Here is a 25,206-nt window from a genome sequence, read left to right as displayed (position 1 = left end):
AGAAAGTTCTTTATTATATAATGGTAACGAATACCGCCCGAGCAATCGAAAATAATCGATTATTTTCTAACCTCTTGTGCTTATGAATGATTATTTTCCACCCACAAAATTTTGAATTGAAGGAAAGTTCGATGGTTAAAAATTTTATTTGAGAAATCAGAATGTAATTTTTTTGGTGGTAGACTCTAACAATAAATAATCAGGAATCAAAAAGCAAAATAGAGAAGACATAAATGAAATTTCTAAGAGAAATTAAACAAGATACGACAAAATAAAGAATAACATTATGAGAGAAAATTTTAATTTGAAACCAATTCGAAACAAAATCCAGGAAAAAAACTAAAATATCTCAGCCACGTAAGGATAATGGGATAAACATATATATTCTTACAAAAACAAGAAAGGAAGACTGAGAAGAAGCTGGACAGAGGCAAAACGAGGAATAACACGCAAGAAATAAAACAAAAGACACAGGATAGGCAAGAGCTGGAACAGCTGTAGAAAAAGGAAGCCACGAAATGACTCAACTCCAGCAAGCCTTACTCCTGAGCAGGTAGAGATGTATCAGGATTCAGAATTTACTTCCTTCCTTCCCATTTATAACATGATATTCGAATCGAAACGTCCATTATACTAACTTGATCCCACATGTTGTCTTCTTCGTTCATAGTAAGTTCAATGTAATTTTTCCAAGACTTTGGCATTTGCTTTTTCTTTACCTAACACATCCTTCCCCTCGTTTATTCCTCGTTTATTCACGCCATTTGATTCATATCACCTCATTAAGATTCGACTCACATCGATAAGGAGGGATGTAATTCACAATTATAATCTCGAAGAACCATATTTCGTCGATAACATATTTTTTTAAACTGTGTCCTTGTTATATTTACTAAATACACGTTGAACATAAATAATTTATCAATATTAATATAAATACAATATCAATTCAATAAATGACCTTCTATTCATTATATCAAATTTACATACGCCACTGGAATAACGTGAGTCATCACCATTATTCCTGAAGATTTAGTATCTACTATTTAACAAACATTCTGTAGCACAAAATATATATTAACCACAGCTAGAGATAAGTTATATAATATTTTGTTTTTATTCTATAGATGTTATGCACAAATGTTATTTATTTCTATTATATATGAAATTTCCATGAAACAGAATTTCTAGTTTTTATTTCCCTTAAAAACTGAGATGACTACAGTCGAATACTACAAGCAATGTTGCCACAACCTTGTTATTTTAAAGAAAGTTCACCTTTGTATTGCTTATTGCGTATATTGCGGTTCGTGATGATCCTGACCTTCCTATACCGAAGCGTGAATAGATCATCATTATTATTTGGGGCTGCACATGTCAACTTACAAAAAGTGCCAGAACTGTTGTGTTCGAGCCACATGTGGCAACACGGTTTACGATTTTAGAGGCGTAGTGAATGAGTTTTATTTTTAAGTTTGCCCTTTGCGGGTTTGAGAAGAAAGGAAATAGAGAAGCCACAGACGTGCGGACATAGTTAAAAAATAATCTTCATCATTTTAGAACGGATCGGTTATCACCAAAATTATTTTCTAATTTAAAAGGTGTAAATAACTTATTTGAAAATATAAAAAACTTCATTTTAATCTACATAATTACTTAAGGGTCATCAATACTATCTTCACCTATAGTTTATTCTTAAACCCGACTGTGCAATAAATTAATCAGTTACCCATTTTCCATAAACGTATTAAATATGATTTTTACAATGATTTTTCTCTATTTTGATATTAGATTAACGTTTTTCTCGCACTCATTTTCTTAAACGATTTTTGGTAATTTTCTGTATTGGTTAGGTCTCTGAATAACAGTTTCATTTTGACATCTGACTGGACGATGCTTTATTCGGTCATGTGAGGTTATTTCAATTTTAAGATATTATTTACATTCAATGTAATGAGTTTCTAGGAAAAGTGAATGTATTCATGAAATATGGACAAAACATAGAAATCTACAGTAATGAAATTTCTTGAAGTCATCTAACCTTGAAATGAATATGAATAATAATTTACCTCTGTGAAAAGGTAAATTATTTATCGTGGAAGGGGCTACGTCTCGTAATTCTATTGGTGTAAAATCAAATAATATTTCTAAAGTCAACTGTCAAACATGAATCAGTGCTACCAACCGAACACCTAAGTTACGGTGTAATTTCCCTATATATATATATATATATATATATATATATATATATATATATATATGGATATTTTTAAATTTTTCGATTAAGAAATAGTGTGAATATAAGCCGAAACAGAGAAAATAGTATAAAACCTCGTAACAGAAGGCCATTCCACCATTCCTTTCATTGGAACTCTTGCTAGAATGAAAAGCGTTCTGTTATTCATTGTCAATATATAATGATGTATTCAAAATATTAATTTCATTCTTACTCGTCCAAGTTAGGTGTTCAAACTAGTTATTTACAAGTGTTTTATTTTTGTTCACTCCGAGCTGAATAACTGAATGCGGCTCTGGATATCGGCGTCTTCTCATTTCGTTGGCCGATGGTGTTTGGGTTTATTTAGAGGTGTGTTAACATAATTGCAGTTACACTCTACACCATCGTGAATATACGAAAATATTACGTAATTTATAATTTGGCGCCAATATTTCGTAATCAAATAATACGATTCCTTTAAAGGATCAAGGTTGATTTCGCTGAAAATGATTAATTAATCTATTCAATTATTTACAAACTGATAATATTAATTATTGTTTCGAAACTTATTTTGGTTTTTTACAGCTAATGGACCATGTTACCCTTATTGATTATTCTTTTGACATTAATGTCTAGATACCTCCATCTTTTTTATTAATATCGACCTTAGAGTTCCAACTTCCTCCGGTTATGTTTGAAAATACCATAACAAAAAAACTCCAAGATATTCTTATTAATCTATGAAAAATATATTATTTTAATAATATATTTAATATTATTTAATAAGTTACAATACCACAGCGTTCTTGGTTCGTGATTTAATTGAGATTTTGAACTATTTTCTTATTTCTAATCTCGTCTCCAGTGATGTCATATTTAATACTCATGATTATTGATCAGTGAGGATAAAATACCTATTAAAGAAAGCCTAAAGTAACCGTAGATTAATATAGAATCCAAATTAGATTATTAAATTATTCAGCAGATTTGTTTTCTTAATACTTTTTTAGTTAATCCTCAATTTATTTTGCTGTAAAATTTAGAAAAGTCTGTACTTTATTTATCAGTATTAAGCCGAAAAATCCGGCAACAGCGCGAAAATAGCTTTCCATCTGCTGCCCTCTTTGTATTGGTTTTTGGTATCTTGGCTTGTTCGGTTCTGAATGTGCGCGTTTATGTTGAACGCGTTGTTGAATTAGTTTCGAAGTCGAATCTAAAAAGCTGAAGTAGCGTCATAGTTGTGTTTAGTTGTTTGCCACAAAAGGATATTGGTTAAAAACCGGTAAGTCAAACATCACTTCAATTCAAGTAAGCGTGTATTTCAATGTATTATTACGTTTCTGAATAAATATTTTTGATAAATTGTTAATATAATGGTAAAACTCAAAAGTTTTATAACAAATGGCTCATTTAATGTTTGTACATACGTCATATTTTGAAAACCAGTTTTTTTAATAGTGGGCCTCTGGTTTCTTTAATGTACAGATTTTATTTTAAAATTTAAAAGAGAGAAAATTTAAAGAACCGCTAATCGGTCTATATTTGCCAATAAATTTACATATAAATACAATTATAAGAAGGCTGGGTAGGTATAAAACTTGATTGGTTTACAGCTTCCTATATTATTGATTCTAACTGTTCTATTTGTGTCATTAGTTCCAATAATTTCGATAATGTTAACTTTTTCGTTAACTGAAAAAAAATTGACACAGTAGTATGCAGTTGCTTTTGTAAAAACCCGTCATTATGTTTTTACTATTTATTTCAACTATGTTCTATTTTTGAATTTATGAAGCTATCGAAGTAAAAATAGGAGATAGAATTGAATTTCAAATTTATATGTGGATATTATTGTAAGCTGTAGAAATGCAGCGTGTGTACTGTTGATATGTTCTTTCAACATAGAAAGTTCCAACTTCCGTTATTCTTACTCCTAGTAGACAGTTGATTTGGTTCAACATAAATGAGAGGTTTAGATCGAAGGCGTCTGAGTTTGAATCGGGTTTAATAGACTTTTTATTGGGAAACTCACGAAAAAAATATTATTACCTATAAATTGGAAAGAAAATATTTACTTTTGTAGTAAACTTATCTGTTATGGCCTCTAGTTTATTTTTGTGGAAAATTAATTATCTAGTTAATGTTCATAGAATTACTGTAATTAAAAAACCATTATTTGTACATGCTGGAAACAAATAGAATAATTATTATCGCATGTTTGTTTTGATAAGTTCGTTATTTTTGATTATTTAAAATATTTATTTGGATATAAAATACTTACTGTTTGATAAAGATATTACTGCTATCGAGATTTTTAATTTTTCCGAACCTGATGGAACCACCCATTTTAATTTACCTCGCTTGGTTTGTTCACGCGGTTAATTTCTATGTAAATTCAATTTTAAATATTTAGTAACATAGTAAATCAAAGATGGACGCTGCCATAAAATGGCGGTTAACACATTTTTTCCACCACCCTCTAATATGTGTGTCAAATAAAATAATTTATTTGAGAAAATGTACTAACAATATAAGTTTTAAAATATATGAAATAAATAAGAAAACTTTTACATCTAAATGAAATTATGTTGTAGAGAGCGTGCTAAAAGTTTCAGTTTATTCGAAAATGCATTAAAGCAAAGGACAAGGACTTTGCAGGGCTTTCAAAAAAATTGAGGACTTAATTAGTACTCATCGAAAAGAAATTCTTCTTCGTAGTCGACTTCTAATACCTTAATACGCAATTTAATAAAGTCGACCAGTTGCATAATGCAGTATTAATATTCATCTGGTATACGTGAACTTGTTACTTGTTATGCGCTATCTTTTCATGACCTCTCCGTAAATTATTTCTCGGTTGCGAATTTTTTACGAAATATCGCACTTTTCGGAAATAATTGAAGCTTGTGTAAATTTAGGTTTATATTATTAAATGTCAATTAAAAATCAATTTAAAAACTTCTGATTCGTTATTCTGTGTTGAAAGCTTATTAGAAAATTTGTGAACATGATTTGGTGTGAATATATGTTCGATAAGGAACTTGAAGGCATCCATCTTGTCAACGTGAACCTTTTCAAAGTATGTCGTAATGTCTGGGAGACACTACGATTCCAATTGTGAGTCATACAACTAGACAATGCTGTAACTTCTACTGACTAAAAACACGGTAGTTTCTTGTAGGTTAAGTAGTACTTTGGGGAATTTCACTTGATAATTATACATTAATTTAACGATACATCTTACCAACTTTAACTTTATTTAGATAATTTAAATAATAAATGTTTTATTACGCCGTGTACTGGCGGGCTATAAGAGATCTGCTACATATTATAAATTAAAATGTGTTTGTTATATTTGCATTTCAGTTTTATTCAAGGACGATCTAAACACTTTGTATCTGCCTACTAATCGCCCATGTTATCTTTTTATTGCTCGTATTGCTGTTCGATAAAAACTTTTGTAATACTCAAATGCCGTTTGCGACCTTTACTTTGCCGCCTTCAGCTGCGTCTTTCCCGATATAAATTGACGTATGTTTTTGATCACTCGTTCCAAATCAGGATTAAAAAAAGCAATAATGATGCAGCGTAAATTTAAGTTTCTTTTAATTTGTTCTTAATAAAATAATTCGCAGTATTTTTTGATCCTACCTCGTACGTGCAGTGCAGTGTTGCCATATAAAAATTCTCAGTTGATTGAAGGTAAAGATAATTTGGAAAGATTTCTTATCATACATTTATTACTATGAAAATGTTTTGATTCGTGAAATTATCAGTCCTTGAAATGATTTTTTCACTAATTTATAGCTGAAAATGGAATCGACATTAAAACCTGCCCTAGTTTACTCACGGCGACCTTTAAATGCTTCGTTTGATATTTCAATCATAAATTCTACGCAAAGTTGTAGCAATTACATTAAACTAAAACGTACAGGTATATCTTTTTTATTTTACTTTTTCCTCGACCTAAATTTAATACTGGAACACGAACACTAGGATCGAATCTAAAATTAAACCAGCCAAACCCATAAGTACAGTTGAAACAAAGTATTCTACTTTTCTTTATACACACAATCTTTTCTCAATAATTTTATATTATCGACGGCATACAGAGTCCAAACCAAATAAATTTACGGTATTTTCTATAGTTTTCAGTTCTGTCACATTGTGAAAATTAAATATTTGTATAAAATTGGACAGGAATTAGGGATGGGAATTTCTATTGTCCATTTTTAGTTTATCAAATCACGAAAAATTGTTTGATATACATCCGGATAATTTTTTATTGTTTTACGTAACTCAACATTTGCTCCCTATATAATATTTTCCGTTACAATGAATTCCATTAATGTAGCATACCGGAAAAGGAAGTGCAAGCGTCCAATGGAATTTTTAATACCTGTACAATTATGTAAAAAAGTGTGAGGTGTGATCACAACAATCTTTTCTATTTTGAAGTCAAGGTAAACAAAATGACGAATCAAATATTATTGTTTATTATTTGATAACAACACAATTTGAATATATATGATACAAAGGGCCAAAAAACTGAATTAGATATTATAAAAATATCTTAATCTAAGTAAGGAAAATTGAAGTACGTATTTATATGTAAATTTATATTTTCAAATTTGTACAAATACAACTAAATTTGAAAATAATGAAAGAAATGTCAACTAAAAGTTAAACACTATCAAGTAATAACATTTTTCGAAATGACTCTTAACATAACCTAATATGTGACATTTCTTGGTCGAATTTACCTTTGAATTTGAAACAATCTTCGAGATATCGTAAGACAAGTAATTAATTTAGTCTAATTTACATCCTCCGTTATGAAACTATCAACGATTTTGTCGGTGCGCACGCGCAACGATATCGCTGCGAATAACAAAGTGGACGGCATTTTGTAAGTAGAGAATTTAGAAATCGTACTTAAAAAAAAAGAATGTGAAGAGGATAGAATGATTACAAAGTGGTAAATGATAGGAGTGCCGTTTGGTATTAGTGGGTAAAGAGCGGTTAAACAACATGTACGTTACGTGTGAACGTATTTACCGAGGGATTCTAAAATATACGGATAGATGTCATGTATGTCATACACTGATGGCATAAACAGATGTATTTACCAATATGATTGACACATTAAGTTTCCATCTATTTCAGGTACGATGGGAGAAGGTCTCAGTAAAGCTGTCCAACCGGAGGATGTAAGTAGAACTTAGACTATTTTTTTATTTCATTTTTTTCTCTTATTTTTTGCTGTCAATATATTTTACAAAAATTCTTATTCTAATCACAACTTAAAATACGATCTGGATGCCATAGATTCCTAGAATTCTAAGAAACCAATTCTAGAATTTTCTAATATTTGGAAATTAACAATCAGCATCTATTGCTTTTGTTATTTTAGCAACCGTAAACGTGTCTCAAAATATAATTAATCAATCAGATATGTTGTTAATGCAATAAAACGACCAGTTTATTGAGAATTTTTATTGGGATAAAGCAGATTAAATAACAAAAATATTTTACAGATAAAAACGACTTGTCGGAAAGTTCTACATAACCATATAATCACTGTACTTAGTTAACAGTTAGTTGGTCTGATCACAAAATAAGAATTGTCAGTATTATCAACAAGATATTGATACTGATTCTCTTTTTTGGATTTCAGTCAATAGATTGTGAGATATTTCCGCGAAATTTATTTTTATTAATCGTGAAATTTTTTTAAATCGAATTGAACGTCGATGAAAGTCAACCGTATACCCAAAAATAGCACTTGTTGTCTAGACTACTGTATACATTTCCATGATTTTATTTGAGTTATCGGCAACATTGTAAATATATTGATTACGAATTAAATGTCTATTTTTGATACAAAACGTTAAAAAATTTATCGACTTGGTTGTTTCCTTGGTAATACAGATTATATATTGGTAGTTAATTTATGTTTTGATTTTGCCGGCAAATATTTAAATTTGGTGATATAACAAAACACAATAAACACAAAATCTGTTTCAAATATCAAAATTCTGTAATTTGTAATTAATTAAGAATTTAAAAATTATCAATCTTGCATCATTTTGCCTTTTACAAACAAATTGTGGACATATGGAAGTTTTTACTATATAAGAAAGTGACTAGCCTCCAGATAGAATAGACTCTACCCTTATATTTATACCTGACCCCAACAGGGTCGGATTATGTATGGAGACTGTGTAGAAAAAATCAGAGAAACAAAGAATCTTCAATTGAATCAGTTTCCGATATAAACGTCATTTGAAGCAAGGCGGATTGACATGATGCAATACAACGTTATTAAAAGCATGCGCAGATGAAATTCATATGATTGTTTCATACAAGATCTTCACATTATCGGTTTTGTACCACTTTTATTGCATGCAAGTTACAATCTACTAACTTTTGGCTTAACAGATCAGCTGACTTTCGTAAAACTTTTTTATTTTCATTGTTAAACTGTGCACAAATTATAAGATCAAATTTGAGGTTAAGAATTTGTTTACTTTTACTGTTTATTTGCATGCAATTTGTTGGGCGTTGTATTGCATTATGTCAAGCGGCTATCACGACCATTTCGTAGTAGACGTAGCGAGCAACTGAATAAATCGAGTGTGAATTCAGTGTTGCCACAATTTAAAAGCTGAATGTAAAAATTGAACTAGAAAATGTACTAGATTGTACCAACAAATTTAATAAAATTATATAGATGTATAAACATACGTTTAAATTAAAATTTTTTTTCCAAAATGTTATAGACTGTGTCAATTATTATTTTAAGGATGAAAAATTTATATAAAGTTTACCGATAAAATTAGCAATGCAGTACAAAAATCACACGCTCTAAATATAAATCAACTTGGCTCTGTTTTCTAATTATTGTTACGATCTAGTACAATTTCTAGTTTATTTTATTAAACGAAAATATAAAATCACTTTATATTTGCGAACGCAGGGAAAATGTATTAGAAAAAAGGAAAAATGTACTTGCGTATAAAATGTACTAAAATTGTACAATTGTACTAGCTCTGGCAACACTGTGTGAATTGCTAGAGCACTTTTTTCGTCTCGTGTCAGAGCGTCTAGGAGGCGTCTTGCGTTTACTGGATCGAGCATAAAATGTAAAACAGTAATTCCAAAAACCTAAGTATACGAAAATTGTGTTATTTAAATTTAGGTAATTTATTTGTTTACGTTAAAACTATTCATAAAAACTGTATTAAAACGACAATATCTATAATTAAACACAGATAATATAATTTTTTAAAAATTACATTCGTAGTTATTAAGAATCTTGCGTAATACTTGGAATAAAGGAGCTTGTTTAATTAAGACGGGTTGTATAAACAATTAAGGCAATTAAACAAATTGAGATGCAATGTACAATACAGCTGTTTTTTCATTATTTATCTCATTTTAGATGAAAATGTCGCCACATAAAATTTGAATTATACTATTTTTATCTAGTTCAATTTGTCTTATTTAGGTAATATACTGGATGTTTCATTTATAGATTTCAATTTCTTTTGAATTAAATTCCCACTCGATCATATAAACAGGAAACGCAAAAACTAGTTCCAAGGTTTTATTATTTACTAAACAATAAATCACTCGAGTGCCATGTAAAATAAATTGTTGAGCTTCTGTGGTGGAAGGTTTACATTTCTGTATCTTACTTTTAAACGTCACTCATTTTCTATGGCGGTTACCGTGCTTCAAGATTAACTACTAGCTATATTTTTAACAGAATCTTGAATAAAATATAAAAAAATGCTATTGCACAAGAAAAATTTTGTACAGATTTGGACATATTAACAAAAAGACGTAAGGACTAACTACTTTTCGTGTTGGAGATTGATAAATAGTTTTGCATTATTGCGCCAGAAATATAAATAGCAACATTCGTAAAGTATAAAAATACAGAATGTTAACTGTTTTGTAAATTCCTCCACGAACGATTTATAAACATCTAAAATTATAATTTGAATTCAAAACTAGCTAGGAGAGTAAAATGTATACATTTAGTTAACTGGCCGAAGGTTTATTATTGGTATTTGTTAGTATAAAGTCAACTAGCACGTTTTATTAAATACAATTACATAGAAAACCACTTAGGTTAGAGGTTATTTCGCGGTAAATATCACATAAATGATGAATGCACATGCGCCAGATTAAAAATCCTTCCCAATGTCCGAGGATATATTGGAGGTAATCGGAGCACGTTGGGAATTACAAATTTTTTCTCAACGAACACAGGATTTCAACTCCTGAACATGTTTTATTAGCGCCGCGAACGCATCATTTCAAACTGCGCATGAATCTGGTGACAGAACATGATAGGTTATCTACCGCGAACAAATTACTGTGTAAATATAGCAACCAATAGAAAAAAGTAAACAAGACATTCATAAACAAGTTTTTACATACATAAACACAATAATAACTATTTGTCAAGGGCGTTTAATACAACAAAACCCGTTTACTGGAATTGATAGTTGTCGATGTCTCTCGATACTCATATAAAATATTGATAAAAAGATACAATTACAAATTATTTACATTTGCACATTTATCATATTAAGTACAAAAATTATTAAGTAAAAAGTCTCAAACCCAATAAATAGTACATGTAAATTTTCTGAATCTTAAATCTCGATGATCTGGCGAGAATCTAAAAACTACGATGATGGTTTTTTTACGTTGTTGATATAAAACTATAAATGCATACGCCCGCAACTAGTAGATTCATTCAAATAAACTAACTACACGACAAACTTTGTTAACTAGCTAAATTTTATAGCCTATTAACATATTTATATTTTTAATAGCTAACCAGATTATAGGAAACTGTAAATGCAAGATGTTCCAATGAAGCATTAATAAATTTTATGTTTATTTTTTATAGTTTTAATGCTTGTTTTTCGAAATTTAAACCAAAACCCTGACCAGTGGTTATGTCGTAAATTGACGCTATATTGATAAATTTATTCGGAAACGTTGGCCTGTACTGTCTACGTCATATTCATTGACAGCTTTCTACGCGGGTAAAATTAACGCTCCATTCTGAATCTAGTGGTAACCAATTTAGAATCGTTGTAATGCACATATATAATATGTTGATTTATGGTGAACAATGGAAAATAAACCAAAGAACACAGAACTCAGAATTCAGAACTGAGTTGACTGTGAACGACAATTTTGAAAGTGCGCATGCGATTGGTATATAAACTAATTCGGACCCTCGAACAAAGTATTACTACGCCTATGGTCGTATTTGTTTACAACATTGTGAAATATTCAAAGTAGGGCTCTTAAAGTTACAAATGTAGTAACGAAAAATTTTGAATTGTAATCTTTGTCAAAAGTATTGAGAGTAGAGAGAACAATTTGTGCATATGATAAAGTGTGTTTAATAAAGGTAACGCTATATTAGCATCAAGGTAAATTTAAAAAACTATATTCACGCTCTGGACAACTTTTTACACATTTGTCAAACGCAAGTTGTGAAATTCTCAATAATGAACATTGATATAATTCCCTGTATCACATTATATGGTAATAGCTACAAGCCGTATCATTTTAAAACACAGTAAAAAAAGTCACTACTAAAATATTGTTTATGGCTGTACGTCACATGTCGTTTTTCACCAGTACAATATGGCGTCAATTTTTGAAAACATTACATGGCAAACAAACTATTTATAGTTCTCTCATTCTTATAACTTTTATTCTAACAAGAATCAATAAATAAATACGATATACATTTTTCCAATAAGTGGTTATTCATATCATAATGTAATTTTAAGTTAATGCATAGGAATGGTTGACTCTTCTATTTTAAAAGGTCTATTATAAAAACAAATGAGCATATGATCAAAATAAAGTGTTTTATGAGATTTTTGAGGTATTGTTTTTTGTTTTCAGTTGGCTGTATTCAAAAAATTACCAGCGAATCATAATTTGCTGGAAAACATCCAAATTCCAGAAAAGCCCGAAAATAGAAGACCAACTGATCGAAAGTTTCTCATTGTATTTATAGTAATAGTATTACTACTAGTAAGTATTTTGATTCTATATATTATTACAATACTACTAATATATTAGATGTATCAACCTATTTTATTATATTACTATTTGTTATTTTTTTTTATTTTTACGTTTGAACTGATCTGGTACATTATTGATGAATGGTTTTTCTTTATTTCCTGTTTTTTTAATTGAAACAAATTAAGAATTTTGGGTTTATTACATCCCTCCTTCGAATTAGTGTATGTTACAATATAAAAATTAACAATAGCTTTCATGGATTCATTAATTCAGCTTTTCAAATGTTAAACTGCTATTATACATACATCTTTCACGTTACTTTCCTCTTTCAGTTTCCATTTTTGATATATACTTTAGTTAACTCAGACTGGGACCGAATTAGAGGATATGATCAATGCGGAAATGTTTGTGGCGAAAACAATACTAAATATAAAGAATGGCCTTGCACAGGAAAAGATGAAACCCATAATGTGTGAGTATTTGTGTGTCTGTTTATGAATCAATTGAGATGACAACCAAAATAACTCGGAAATTCTTCGTTTGTTACGTAGGTGATCCAGTGGATCTTGAGTATTCATCTATAAAGCTACATAGTAAAATGTCCAGTAATTACTACTGTGGTTTTCTGGATTGAATATTTCGTGAATTTTACTATCTTGTTTTTTATTTTTCTGTATTGATCCTTGATCAAATCGCCAAATGTGAAACTAATAATCTCATATCTTTTTTAGGTACTTGCAAATTGACACTACCGATGATACCAAAACTTTCCAAGATCTTCTATTTTATCCTAGAAAATGCGTTCGTAGATGTGATTTCGACTAGTGAGTTTGATTTATGTCAATTTATTTATTATATATCATATCTAAAGAATTTTTAAAACAAACAGAAACCAGAGAAAGACTATCTAGAGTTATGGATAAAGGGGATATAGAAGATATCCGTAAGGCACAATGATGATATTTGTGCAGAAATTGGTGAATCAAAAATGGTCAGCGGAGATGTTCGTTGAAAAAGAGCCTAATAAATTGTCCTGGATTTGTAACATTGAGAAGTGATGTCTGAAAAGAAATTAAGCTCAAGATTATGAGTTTGTAATATATTATGAAAAATGGGCAACAATTATGTTCATTTAAACAGAACCAAATAAACATGTACAGGAATTGGTGACTTAAAAATGGACAATTGTTGATTGAAAAAGAGCCTATTAAACAAAAATGAAGGTTATAATGTACCCTTTACATTTATCGAATTCAGCCCATGTTGTACATAATTTATATTTGGAAAACAAGAAAGGCTTCAGAAAGAATAATGAGTGAAAAGAAAAAAAGAATAGGATCTAAAGATCTAAAGAAAAGAAACCTCTCATTCAAGAAATGGATAAAACTAAATTCTTACCGAGCCTAGAACAAAATTATCTATCGCTTTCAATAAAGGTTGTACGAAAAGTATTTGTACGGCACAAGGACTGTTGATAGGTGCAGAAGAATTGAGAAAAAAGGCCAACCTGAACAGAAACATAAAAAGACTAAATAATTCGTTAATAATAGAAAATCCTCATTGATTGAGTAATATTTAAGAGACAAAAACCAGAAGAAGACAAAACTAGATTGAGTTGAATAACTAATTATTAATATAATTTTTATATAGTTGGATTGTTGCTGTGCATTCTAACAAATCTGTAATAATTTTAAAATTCACACTATAAAAAAGAAAAATTATATTAAATGAGAAATTGAAGAATGATTCACTTGATTAGTTATCAAAACAACTGGAATATTAAGTGAAAAATAAGTGATATTATTAACAATCATTTTTAGACTATTAAATCAGCTTTTCACTTACGTATGATTGAGAAATGTTTTAAAATTAGAAAGTTCTTTTCTGTAATTATCTCTTTTTACATTAAAAATGCTTTTTTAAGTTAGTTGTTGTAGTCACATTAGTCATTTAATCACACATTTGCAAAAGTTCTAAAATATTTAAGTACTTTTAAACTGTTCTTGAATTATGACTGAGTTAGAATATTAACTAACCAAGAAAAACGTTTTTTAATTATTTTTATTAACTTATTATTCAATAGGAATAATTATATTTCAAGCTTTTAATATAGATCCTTCAATTGTGTTACTATTTTGACGTGCAGACTACTATTTTGAAACTCAGAGGCTACTAAAGCAACTCTTTTAGTATTTTGTTGAGATTATTCCCTAATTCTAGTAAATATAAGTAGAATACCTTTCAAAAATTTTAAATTTGTGATACTGAACATATGAATGAGCATATTGTTGAAAAAACTAAACAGAAGGATCTAATATTTGAAATTGTTGTGTATTTTTTAGCCATCTGTCATTTGGGAAATGTTTCAAAGACAAAAGTGATTCATCAAGATATCCAAGAGATGTAGATGGCGTATCAGAAAAGGTTGGCTCTAAAAGCGTATCCGAATATCTGAATAAAGTAGCCTGGAGGATTGTTTTGGCATGTGCTTTATCTCTGGGTGAGTTTTAAATACAGTTCTTAATACTTATTAATATATTGTTCTTATATGATCGTTTTTGGTTATTCAAATTTATTCCATCACCCATAAAAACCTATGAAACTTTAAAAATATGGTGACTTATTAAAAATAAAGTATGAAGGTAGCATAAACTTTTTACAAGTGTATTTATTCAAGACTGTAATAACAATGACTTTCATCTACCCTGTTGCTATCTTCTAAATAACAGGAATGGTGTCAAAACGTTTCCATTTTTCCATATTTTTATTTTCTGTAAGAGGCAGAAGTACTAAATCTGGATGGACAAGCAAAAATACTGTAAACAGCCAAAAACAATCAAAATTGAGTTAAAGCTAGTATGGAATAGTACACAAGAGAAAATCAAACACATAAAATCCCATGTCTGAAAGAAAGAGATGGACTGAATCCTAAAGGTTCTTTCATCAAGAAAAAAGGAGTTGAAAGAACATTTTTGCTCATTTTTTCAGGAGTTACTAGTATGCACACTGGATGCTGTTTGCTGATGTACCACCTAAAGAACATTGGAGAAACTTCCGTCAGCTCTCAAGGAAATAAAGGAAACAGCCGAGTACCTCCTCTGTGAGTGCGAGGCAGTCCATCGACAAAGTTTACGGTACTTACACTTCTTAAAACCAGTTGTAGCAAGTCGCCAAGCTCATTCTGCAAAGTCGCTAGTACCTAACCGGTAAACAGTCTGGGATATACCATAGATTAATTGAAGGTCTTTACGCCTTAGCTTAATCTTATAGAACACAAATGAACATGCTTGAGCGATTTCAGCAGTTATTAAATCCACCAATTCAATCTTCTCGGGCTACTTAGAGAGTCTCATATTTATTTTTCATTATTTTCTTTCAGCTGTTGGAATAGGAATGTTGGTTCTTTTCAAAGTTGCTACAGCGGCTGTGGTTTGGGGAATGATAGGAGGTGTTCTTATCTTTGGTGGCATAGTTACAGGGTTAATGTGGTAAGTTCCATATAACAGCTAATTTATATTTCAAAACAACATTGTAGAATAATTTGAACATTTTCCAAAGTCTTGAAAGATACATAAATGAAGGATTTGTACATAGTTCATAATTTTTATTACAGTATGGTTTACAATAGATATTTAGAATGGTTGTGTTGAACATTCTTTTTAATTACAGGTATGGATACTTCACTGCTGACAAATGGAATCAGAAAGATCCAAATTCCAAAAAAATGTTATTATTTTTTGCGATTTTCCTCACAGTTGTCTTACTGATTCTTTTTTGCATCACAGTATTTATGTTCAGGAAGATTCAATTGATTATTCAATTATTTAAAGAAACCACTAAAGCAACTTTTGCTATGCCAGCACTGATATTTGTTCCCGTACTTGTAAGTATTTCTTTAAAAGGGATATCGATTCATTTTTGAAATGGATATTATTTTACATAAACTTGAAAATGATAATTTCATGAAAAATTATATAAAAAAACTGCACAAATAAAAATAATTTTCAAAATTCTGGCCAAAACGATCCACAATATCACCCATACCGTCATAGTTGAATAATTTCTTAGGAATAGCTTGAATAAAAGCATTAAACGGTTCAAATGTGGCACAATTAAAGAGGAAGAGTTCTTAATAGATCACCTAGGAGTAAATACATTTTCTGGTTTCTAATTTTGGTCAATATCACGAAATGATGAACAATCAGTTACAATTACTTCCTTTGTTTTGATAAATTCACTGCCCATTGTGATAAAAATCGTTAATATTCCTTGAGTACTTAATTTTATTAGCATCAAATTAAGTATGTGGAAACTACAGAAATGAGAATTATTCAAATGTTGAAGATTATTTGTGAAAACATATATCACAAAATCCAAATAATCCACTTTTAGTTGAACAATATCCGATGCCTGGATAATTTTTTCCTTCAAATCATAAAGATTCAAAATCTTTCAAATCCTTGTCGATAAACATTGGTTATTTTAGTTACCGCTTATTTCTCAGTAATTTATACACTTTGTTGGAATCCCTTTATTTTGGAATCAGAATTATAAACCAGATTTGCCATTAGTGAAGTTATCGAGGTCTCTACGCACAGTCTATACTGTGAACACAGACTTGCGTCAGGGAGACCCACTAGCGACAACACTGTTCAATTTCTCACTGGAAGTTACCACAAGGAGCATCCTAACGAATCCTGGAGGAACTATTTGCAATAGGTTCACACACCAACTCGCGGATGATGTTGACATCATGGTACCACTTCGGCTCTTTCAGGAGCGGTTGAGGAATTGAAACGAGCAACTCGAGCTCCTCAAAATTAGTACTTGAGTACCTCAGATAAACTCAGCCTACAAAATGCCTTTTTTGAAGATTAGTCCGAGGTGGCCTTACATATTATTAAATTTTCTGGAGAAACCGAAATAAATATGTTCCCAAATTGACACTTTGCTTGACAAAATTTTTCTTATGAAGATTTTTTACTTATCATATTTTTCAGACATTCTTAGTGGAACTAATAATACTAGTACTATTAATAATAACGACATCATTGATTTATACATCCGGTATATTAACAGAAATAGCTCCAGAATATTTAGCTTACAAATCAAATGTAGTAATGCAAATTACATTGATCTTAAACATCATAGTTGCATTCTGGGCTACGCAGTTCGTTATTGGCGTTCAATATATGATCATTGCTGGAGCAATAGCCAAATGGTATTGGGCAAAGTAAGTGCAATTCTAATTAATTCGTCTATTCTAGTCTCATTATTAATTTGAGAAATAACTTATTGCTCATTTGTTTTAGGAACAAGAACTTTTTGGACAGTCCCATTGGTACAAGTGCGAAGGTTGCTTTCAAATTTCATTTAGGCAGTGTCGCATTTGGATCTTTGATCATAACTATTATTGCCATCATCCGATCTATTTTACAATCTCTCACTAAAAACAAAGCTGTCAAAGCTGTTGTGGATGCTTGTATTGGGGCTCTTGAAAGTTTTCTCAAGTTCTTATCGAAGAATGCGTATATTTTGATTGGTAAGTATTGGTGACCAATCTATCAATCTCATTATATATTTCAAAAATCAATGAGGATTTCGAAGAAAGAATAGTGTAGATCCTTCCATTTTTTGAGACTTAATTGAATAACGATTTCTTCTTCTATAGATTCTTTCATACTATTTTCTCTTTTTCTTTTTTTATCCATTTTTACCACTCTTTTGTTTTTTTCTTTCTTCTTTCTGTACCACTTGTTCTAACCAAGTTATACTACGTTTCCATTCCCCTTTTTGTGCCTTTTTGCTTGTCTCTTTTCTTATGAGGTTTTGAGATGCTTTTCTCTCTATGTATACCGTACCAGTTTGAACATTTTTATATTATTTTGTTTCCTATAGGAGGCTTTTCCTTTTCCCTGCTGCTATCATCTACTCTGTGTCATTTTTTTCATTACCCAGGTTTCACTTCCATGTAGTCAGTCTCATTATTTGTTCTTTGTCCTTTCATTATTATATCTACCTCAAGCTTCTTTTTTTGTTGATTTAATACCATTCTGTTACATTTTTTGATACTATTTTCCATTCTTCAATTATCTTTATCCATTTCTCTGCATTTTCTTAAATGTATCTGCTACTATTACTATATTGTTTGCATATTCTAATTCTGTAAACAATCAGTTTATAATTCTTTGATCTTCTTCCATCTATTTCAATCTTCTGTCTTACACTTTCATATATATTTCTGTTATCTCTATTATTTTTTCAGGGATTCCTATTTTTCTCATACTATTCCATATCATTATTCTGTCTATTGAATCGGATGCTGATTTTGAATCAATAAATGTAATATGTAATTCTTTCTGTTGCTTTATTTTTCTGTATATTAAGCTCCTTAATATGTATATTTCGTCTATAGTTTGTTTCCTTTTTCTGTTTGTACTTTATTCCACCTTTATTTCCTCACCTTCATCTCTTTGATTCTCGTTTATATATTCAAACCAACTGAAGATAAACATGTTACTGACGTAGTTGAATTGATAACAAGACATGAAAGGAATTTTCTATATTTTATTTTCAGTAGAACAACTGAATTCTGCCAATATAATATTTTTTTTTCATTTTAGCTATGCATGGTAAACCCTTCTACAAATCTGGTAAAAGAGCAGCTAAGATCATTTTTCAAAATGCCGTTAGCATAGTATCGATTAATTATGTTGGTGACTTTATTTTGGGAATGGCACATCTGTTGGTCATATTGATTTCTATGATGATCACTGTTGGAATTATGACCGTAAGTATCAATGTGAAATATGTATAAATTTTAATATATATGTATAAGAATAATTTCTTCAATTTTCATTTTTGTTACAGGGCGCAGACACAGAATATTCCTTCATTGTATACCTAATCGTATTTTTAGTTTCACTCTTTGTTGCAATGACTTGTTTCTCAACATTTGAGGTAAGCTACTATCCATTGAATAGTGCAGGTTTTGTTTCCTCGATTAATTTTGATGTGATGTTTGGGAAATGTATCGTTTTTCATTCTAATTTCTTTTACAGACTGCTATTGACACAATCTTCCTTTGCTTTTGTGAAGATAGTCTTCTAAATGATGGCATGGCCCGTCCGTATGCCATGTCTCGGGATCTTATGGAATTCGTAGAGAATTCAAAGAAATTGTACGGAGAGAAAAAAGAATAAAACAAACATATTTAAATATATGTTTTGTTGACTCAACAAAACTAATTTAACACAAAATAATGCACTATTGTACAACGAACAATGTAAGCTAAGTAATCTAAATGTTTTTTGGACGAGGTGTATTGTATATTCTGATACAATATTATTATGTACAAAATAACCAAAATTGCAAAGAACTGATATTATTTTCACCAAATTTCCTAAATACTTTATTGTAATGAGTAAAGAAAGAAACTACAAAGTGTCGAAAAATAACATCAATTTGACACATACCACAAAGTAATATTTCCGGCTTCAAAGTATTATTGACTGAAAATTGAATTTCCGAACTGCATCTTTTATCCATAATCTTTAGAATGTACATTTGACGAATGTAAATTAACGAAATTTTTAATACAAACTTATTACTAATAATTAGTAAAAACTATGGTATTAAAAATAATCATCAATAGAAAAATGTTGATAATAAAAAATTAGAACACCAGATTTGTGTGCCTTTTAAGTTGGATGGATGGTTGTAACCATTGACTGTTGTTCAAATGTACAATAATTGCACTTGCACTGCTAACTACTTTTGTGTACGGTAGTAAACTTTGATTTAATGTGACGCGAAATGCCTTATTTATTTTTTGCCTTCCTTCGAATTCTCTTTTAATTGCTATTAGTAAAAACAAAAGTAGTAACAATGATAGTCACTAAGTTTATACTAAAAGTTGGAAATTAAAAAACTAGACCATCAGATATATGTGCCTTTGAAGTTGTTACCATTGATAGTAGTTCAAATGTACAATAAATGGATTGTTTTAACACTCTTCTAACTATTTTTATTTACAGTAGAGAAACTTTAACAAATAGTGTTATTATAATGCTACATCATTCGTTGTTTGCCCATAAACTTTTATTTAATGATTTTTTTATTAGTAGGAAACATGATTATCAACAAAAAAATGTTAATCTTGAAAAACCAGATTTCAATAATTGTCGGTTGTCACTATTTCTAGTAGTTCAAATGTACTACACTATTTTTTCATTTAGTAGAGAAATTCTAATTAAATTTACATTTAGTTATTAATTAGTCATACAACCATTAATTTTGAGTCAAATTGTTTTATATCCAATTAACAAAATAGTTCTCTTTATCAAAAAAACCTCCACTAATTACATAATAAAATTGTGGAAAAAAAGTGCCAATAAAGGAAGGGTGAACTGTCACTCAGTGATGTCTATGTATATCATAATAGAGGTATAAGGGGTGTAACTTTGTATTGGGGTAATTACACTGGCTTATATTTAAAATATTTGTAATTTTGGTGATTTTGTACAACACATCGCATTTATATATATATATACATATATGAATTGAAATATGTTTTAATTTTGAAGTCTTCTCAGGAATTATATTTTTATGAACAATTTATTATATCTTTACTTATAAATATATATAATTTACAAGCATTGAATTGTCAAAAGTAAATATATTGAATAGATATTGTTTTATTAGGTAAATAAAATTGTAAACTTATTAATGTGTTGGTAAAACAGTGTCTTCCAAAAATGTTTTAATCAATCACACGTACTATTGAGATTAAGGCCCACCGCTCAAGTTGCAAATGTTTTGAAAAAAAAGTTGCAAACCAGTTGATCTTGCATCGGTTTGGCCAACTCGGTAACATATAACAGCGGGGAGACGCACACTAGGTGATTGATTGCAAAACTGTTGCAAGCTCAACTGGTTTGCAACTTTTGTTTCAAAACAGTTGCACTGTGGGCGGTTGGCCTGAATTGTTGATATTGGTATATAAATGTTTTTGATGTGGCTTTTGCATTATCTTATTATTCTGGTTCCTATATTGGAGCTTATTGTTAAGCCAAAACGTCCGATGTGATAACTTTGAGACTAACGGAGGCATTGTGGAAGACTAGTATTTTATAGTCCAGTTAAATATAGAGTTCATAGTAATAAATAAGTAATTGATAATGATGCGCCACTGTGATAAGGGCCACTTTGAATCACATAACTCTATTTTTCAGCTCTTTGGGAATTTATGCAAAGGTGGACTTTTATTTTGACTGGGCTATTGAATGATTTTAAATTTTATGGTTTTGGCAGCCTTGATTGTAACTTTCGCTTTTATTTGTATACATGTTTGCTACTATTTTAGCTTTTATTGTCAAATGTGTATTTGTTACTCATATACAACAACATTTTTTTTCATTTAGAATTAGTTTTAATTTTTTTATATAAGATGTTCTTCCCATATTTTTGACAATAATGGCGGACTGAAAAAGATGTTTTATTTCAGGACACCTTTTAATTTTTTTATATGTTCACTTGAATAGTTTTGTATATTCAATAAATTTCCAAATAAAGTTCTAATGTGTGATAGTTTTTTTATTTTGTTTAAAACCTTATCTATCCAATTCGATTTGAGTGGTAGTTGAACACAGCTGGCCACGTTGTTCTCAGTACTACAAATTGTGAATTTCGTTAAAGAAAATCGAAGTTACACTGAAAAATCAACGATATTTTTTAATATATCCTCAAAATTAGCGTGTATAAATGAAATACTTTTACCCCACACTGTATGTATAATTATTTTCATTTTAATTGATTCTGAACTAACGAATTGTGAATTTTGGTAAATAAAACAGATGATACACTGAAAAAACAACGTTATTATTAAACATATCTTCAAAATTGGCGTCTACAAACGAAATACTTCTACCCCACTCTGTATGTATAATTAATTACATTTGAATCAATTTTAAAATAAAGAATTGTGAATTTGATTTAATAAAACGGAAGATATATTGAAAAAACGTTATTATTCAATATATTCTTAAAATTGGTATCTATAAACGAAATACTTTTACTGGACCCTGTATGTACAATTAATTACATTTCAATTGATTCTAAACTAACCAATTGTGAATTTTATTAAAAAAAAATGGAAGTTACACAGAAAAAACAATGTAACACGTGGATAAAAGAAAAATATTGAAATCTAAGTAGAAGTGAAATTATTTCTACTGTACCTCTGTTAAATATTAAGGCAAAAAAACATTTCTAGTACAATGAAATACAATTTTTCAACTTTTCAGAAAGTAAGTAAATACCAAAAATGTAAAAAGAGAATGCAAAATACTTTGGAATTTATTTGGACTGACCACTAACCTGGAGCACATACATACTAACCAGGAGAAAGAAATTGGGCCTTAAATTCATTAAAGTTTAATAGATCGAAGATCCCAACTAACAATCAACAATAAGCTGCTAATATACAAAGTCAACCTAAAACCCGTCTGGAAAAATGGGCTAATAAAAAATTTCGTATGTGATCTATTTCATTATTCATATTTCTCTTATCTGTGTTTTAATTATCATTTGTTATTAAGTAGTATGTTACATGAATACGCATCTTCTTCAAACTTCACTTAAACATCATACTTTTCAGTTTATCTGTGGATGTTAGCTTTTTCTCTACAAACACACTGTTGTACTAGAACAGAACATACCCTAAGAAAATATAACGCCATGGATACATTGACAAATATCATGATTCAATTTTGATGGTAGTTAAAACTAACATTTTTCTTCATAATCATTATATTGCAAAGTTAATGGGGTTTTCTCGAAATTAAGAGGCTTAAGTGGTATTGACTCAAGCATTAATGCAAACGACGTAGCTATAGCAATCTACCAAAAAATTTTGAAATCTTCTTAAACATAGAAAATTGAAACACTATGAATTAACAACTATCTATGACTTGGTATGTTCTGTGGGTACTAGTGTTGCCAAACTGCTTCATGAATACTATTACGTTACACGTACCATTTTAAGCCACTGAATATGTCTAAAAATTGTGTATACTATAAACAAATCTGACAATAAATTTGAGTAGTACTTTCTCATACCACAAAGCAACAACAGCTACTTTATTTTGTTTTTCTTGTCTATTGGTTTCATGTTAATTAAACATGACATCAGTGCTGAAATTAATTTGATGTAGTGTATATATCTACGATGCCTCAGATTTAATGAAGCTCATAAAAAATCAAGGCACCAAGCTACGTGCAATATGTCCCATGTCTCAAATAGAACTAAACGATAACCCATAAATATAAGCTTCAATTATCTGTGATTAAACATTTTTTACCGGAATGAAAATCTATTTTTTAGAAGCCCCCTAATATCTGGGAGGTCATAAATTTGTTTTAGGTACAAACCAGATGTGAACGATTTGACTTTTGTGTTTTTTATTGAAAATATTTACTTTACTGTACGTCTGGTTTTTACCAGCGGCGTTCGAAAGTCAAGTAAAAATATTGAGAAAAATTTGTAAGACAACAGCAATTTAATAGTGATATTGAAATAAGTTTTTTCAATTAAAATTATTAAATTAAAGCATTTAAAACAGACAATATGAGAGGGTCTAATGAAATTCAAAACTTTTTTTTTTAAATGTAGAAGTGACAATGTATTCTATTACATATTCAATCTTGGGGTGTTGAAATATACTCAATTTTTTTCTTTATTTTTTATAATATAAATACTATATTAAGTAAGATATTTTTTTGCATGTATTTTCTTACCAAAGTCAATCATTAATATTCGACATATTAAACTTATTGTTTTATGGGAAAAATTGATCGAAATCACGTTAACATTTTTTTCAGTTTGGGAGCTTTTCACGGTCAATTTTCACTTTCAGGAGCGCACGCGTTTCAGATCTGCATCCAGGTCGACCTAACCTCTGAAAATCATTACATTATTTTAGAAAAAAACGTTACTATTTATTGTTTTCGACCCGGTCACTATTCAATCGGTTTGAAGTGATGTTTTAATTTATTTATAGTGATACATTTTACAATAAGATTCTGAATTACAAGTAAGTTCATAGTGCTATTTATTTCAGTTACGAATATCAGGGATCTTTTGGTAGGATGATTTGCGTTTATTTTCATATTTCATATCTTATTTTGAATAAATTATATTGATTATAGGTATATATTAATAATTAACTTGATTAAAACGTTTTTAATTGAAATAGATCAAGGTGATTTATTCAAGATAAGTCCATAAAAAATGTCTAAGACGTGAGAGATGGAAAAATTATTCTAAAAATAGTTTTATCCTATGAATTTTTTAAAACGCATTGTTACTACATTTTAAATCTAATAATAGTTTTTTTAATATAGTTGATTTAAATAATTCAAATATATAACAATTAATATTGATATCATCTTCTTGAAGACAGATTCGTACCCCTAAAAATATAAAATCTATTTATCGAAGAAAAATAGTAAACCAAAATATTTTCACGCACAGTGCACGTGATCAGTGTTATTTATTTATAATAAGGGGCTCAACTTGCACATCACTATTTTGGTTTCAATTTCGAACACTTCGTCATCATTTTCTTGCATTTCATTTTTATAAATATTCACAATCATTTGTTTTTCGCTAGCGTTAAAATGAAGCTTTTTAGTTCTCTTCTTACACTACAGGCAAATATAAACATTCTCTCGGCAGTACGATTCCCACCCTGTACTACACCTGAACCAACAGCTACTTCAGCGATGTGGCGCTCCGCCTCCCACGCGGATTTTTACTTGTGCCGCGTTTCGCCCGGGATAATCACGTGCTGATCACGTACTTATCATTATTTTGATTTACTATTTTTTCCCCTTTCAGAGGGATGAATCAAATAGTT

General features: G+C 29.7%; 1 protein-coding gene across 1 annotated transcript; it reads left to right on the top strand.

Moving 5' to 3' along the window:
- Positions 1-3,210: 3,210 nt before the first annotated feature.
- LOC130896951 (choline transporter-like protein 1) lies at positions 3,211-21,875 on the top strand. Its single transcript, XM_057805376.1, has 13 exons — positions 3,211-3,500; positions 7,385-7,428; positions 12,167-12,298; positions 12,622-12,761; positions 13,021-13,113; positions 14,632-14,789; positions 15,669-15,777; positions 15,959-16,172; positions 17,290-17,522; positions 17,602-17,831; positions 18,913-19,079; positions 19,160-19,249; positions 19,351-21,875. The coding sequence occupies exons 2-13, from the start codon at positions 7,390-7,392 to the stop codon at positions 19,489-19,491; spliced, it is 1,746 nt and encodes a 581-aa protein (XP_057661359.1). The 5' UTR covers positions 3,211-3,500; positions 7,385-7,389; the 3' UTR covers positions 19,492-21,875.
- The last annotated feature ends 3,331 nt before the right edge of the window (positions 21,876-25,206 follow it).

The sequence above is a fragment of the Diorhabda carinulata genome, chromosome 8 (assembly GCF_026250575.1).
Source record: "Diorhabda carinulata isolate Delta chromosome 8, icDioCari1.1, whole genome shotgun sequence".
Classification (NCBI taxonomy): Eukaryota; Metazoa; Arthropoda; class Insecta; order Coleoptera; family Chrysomelidae; genus Diorhabda; species Diorhabda carinulata.
This window is presented reverse-complemented; position numbering and strand designations above follow the sequence as displayed.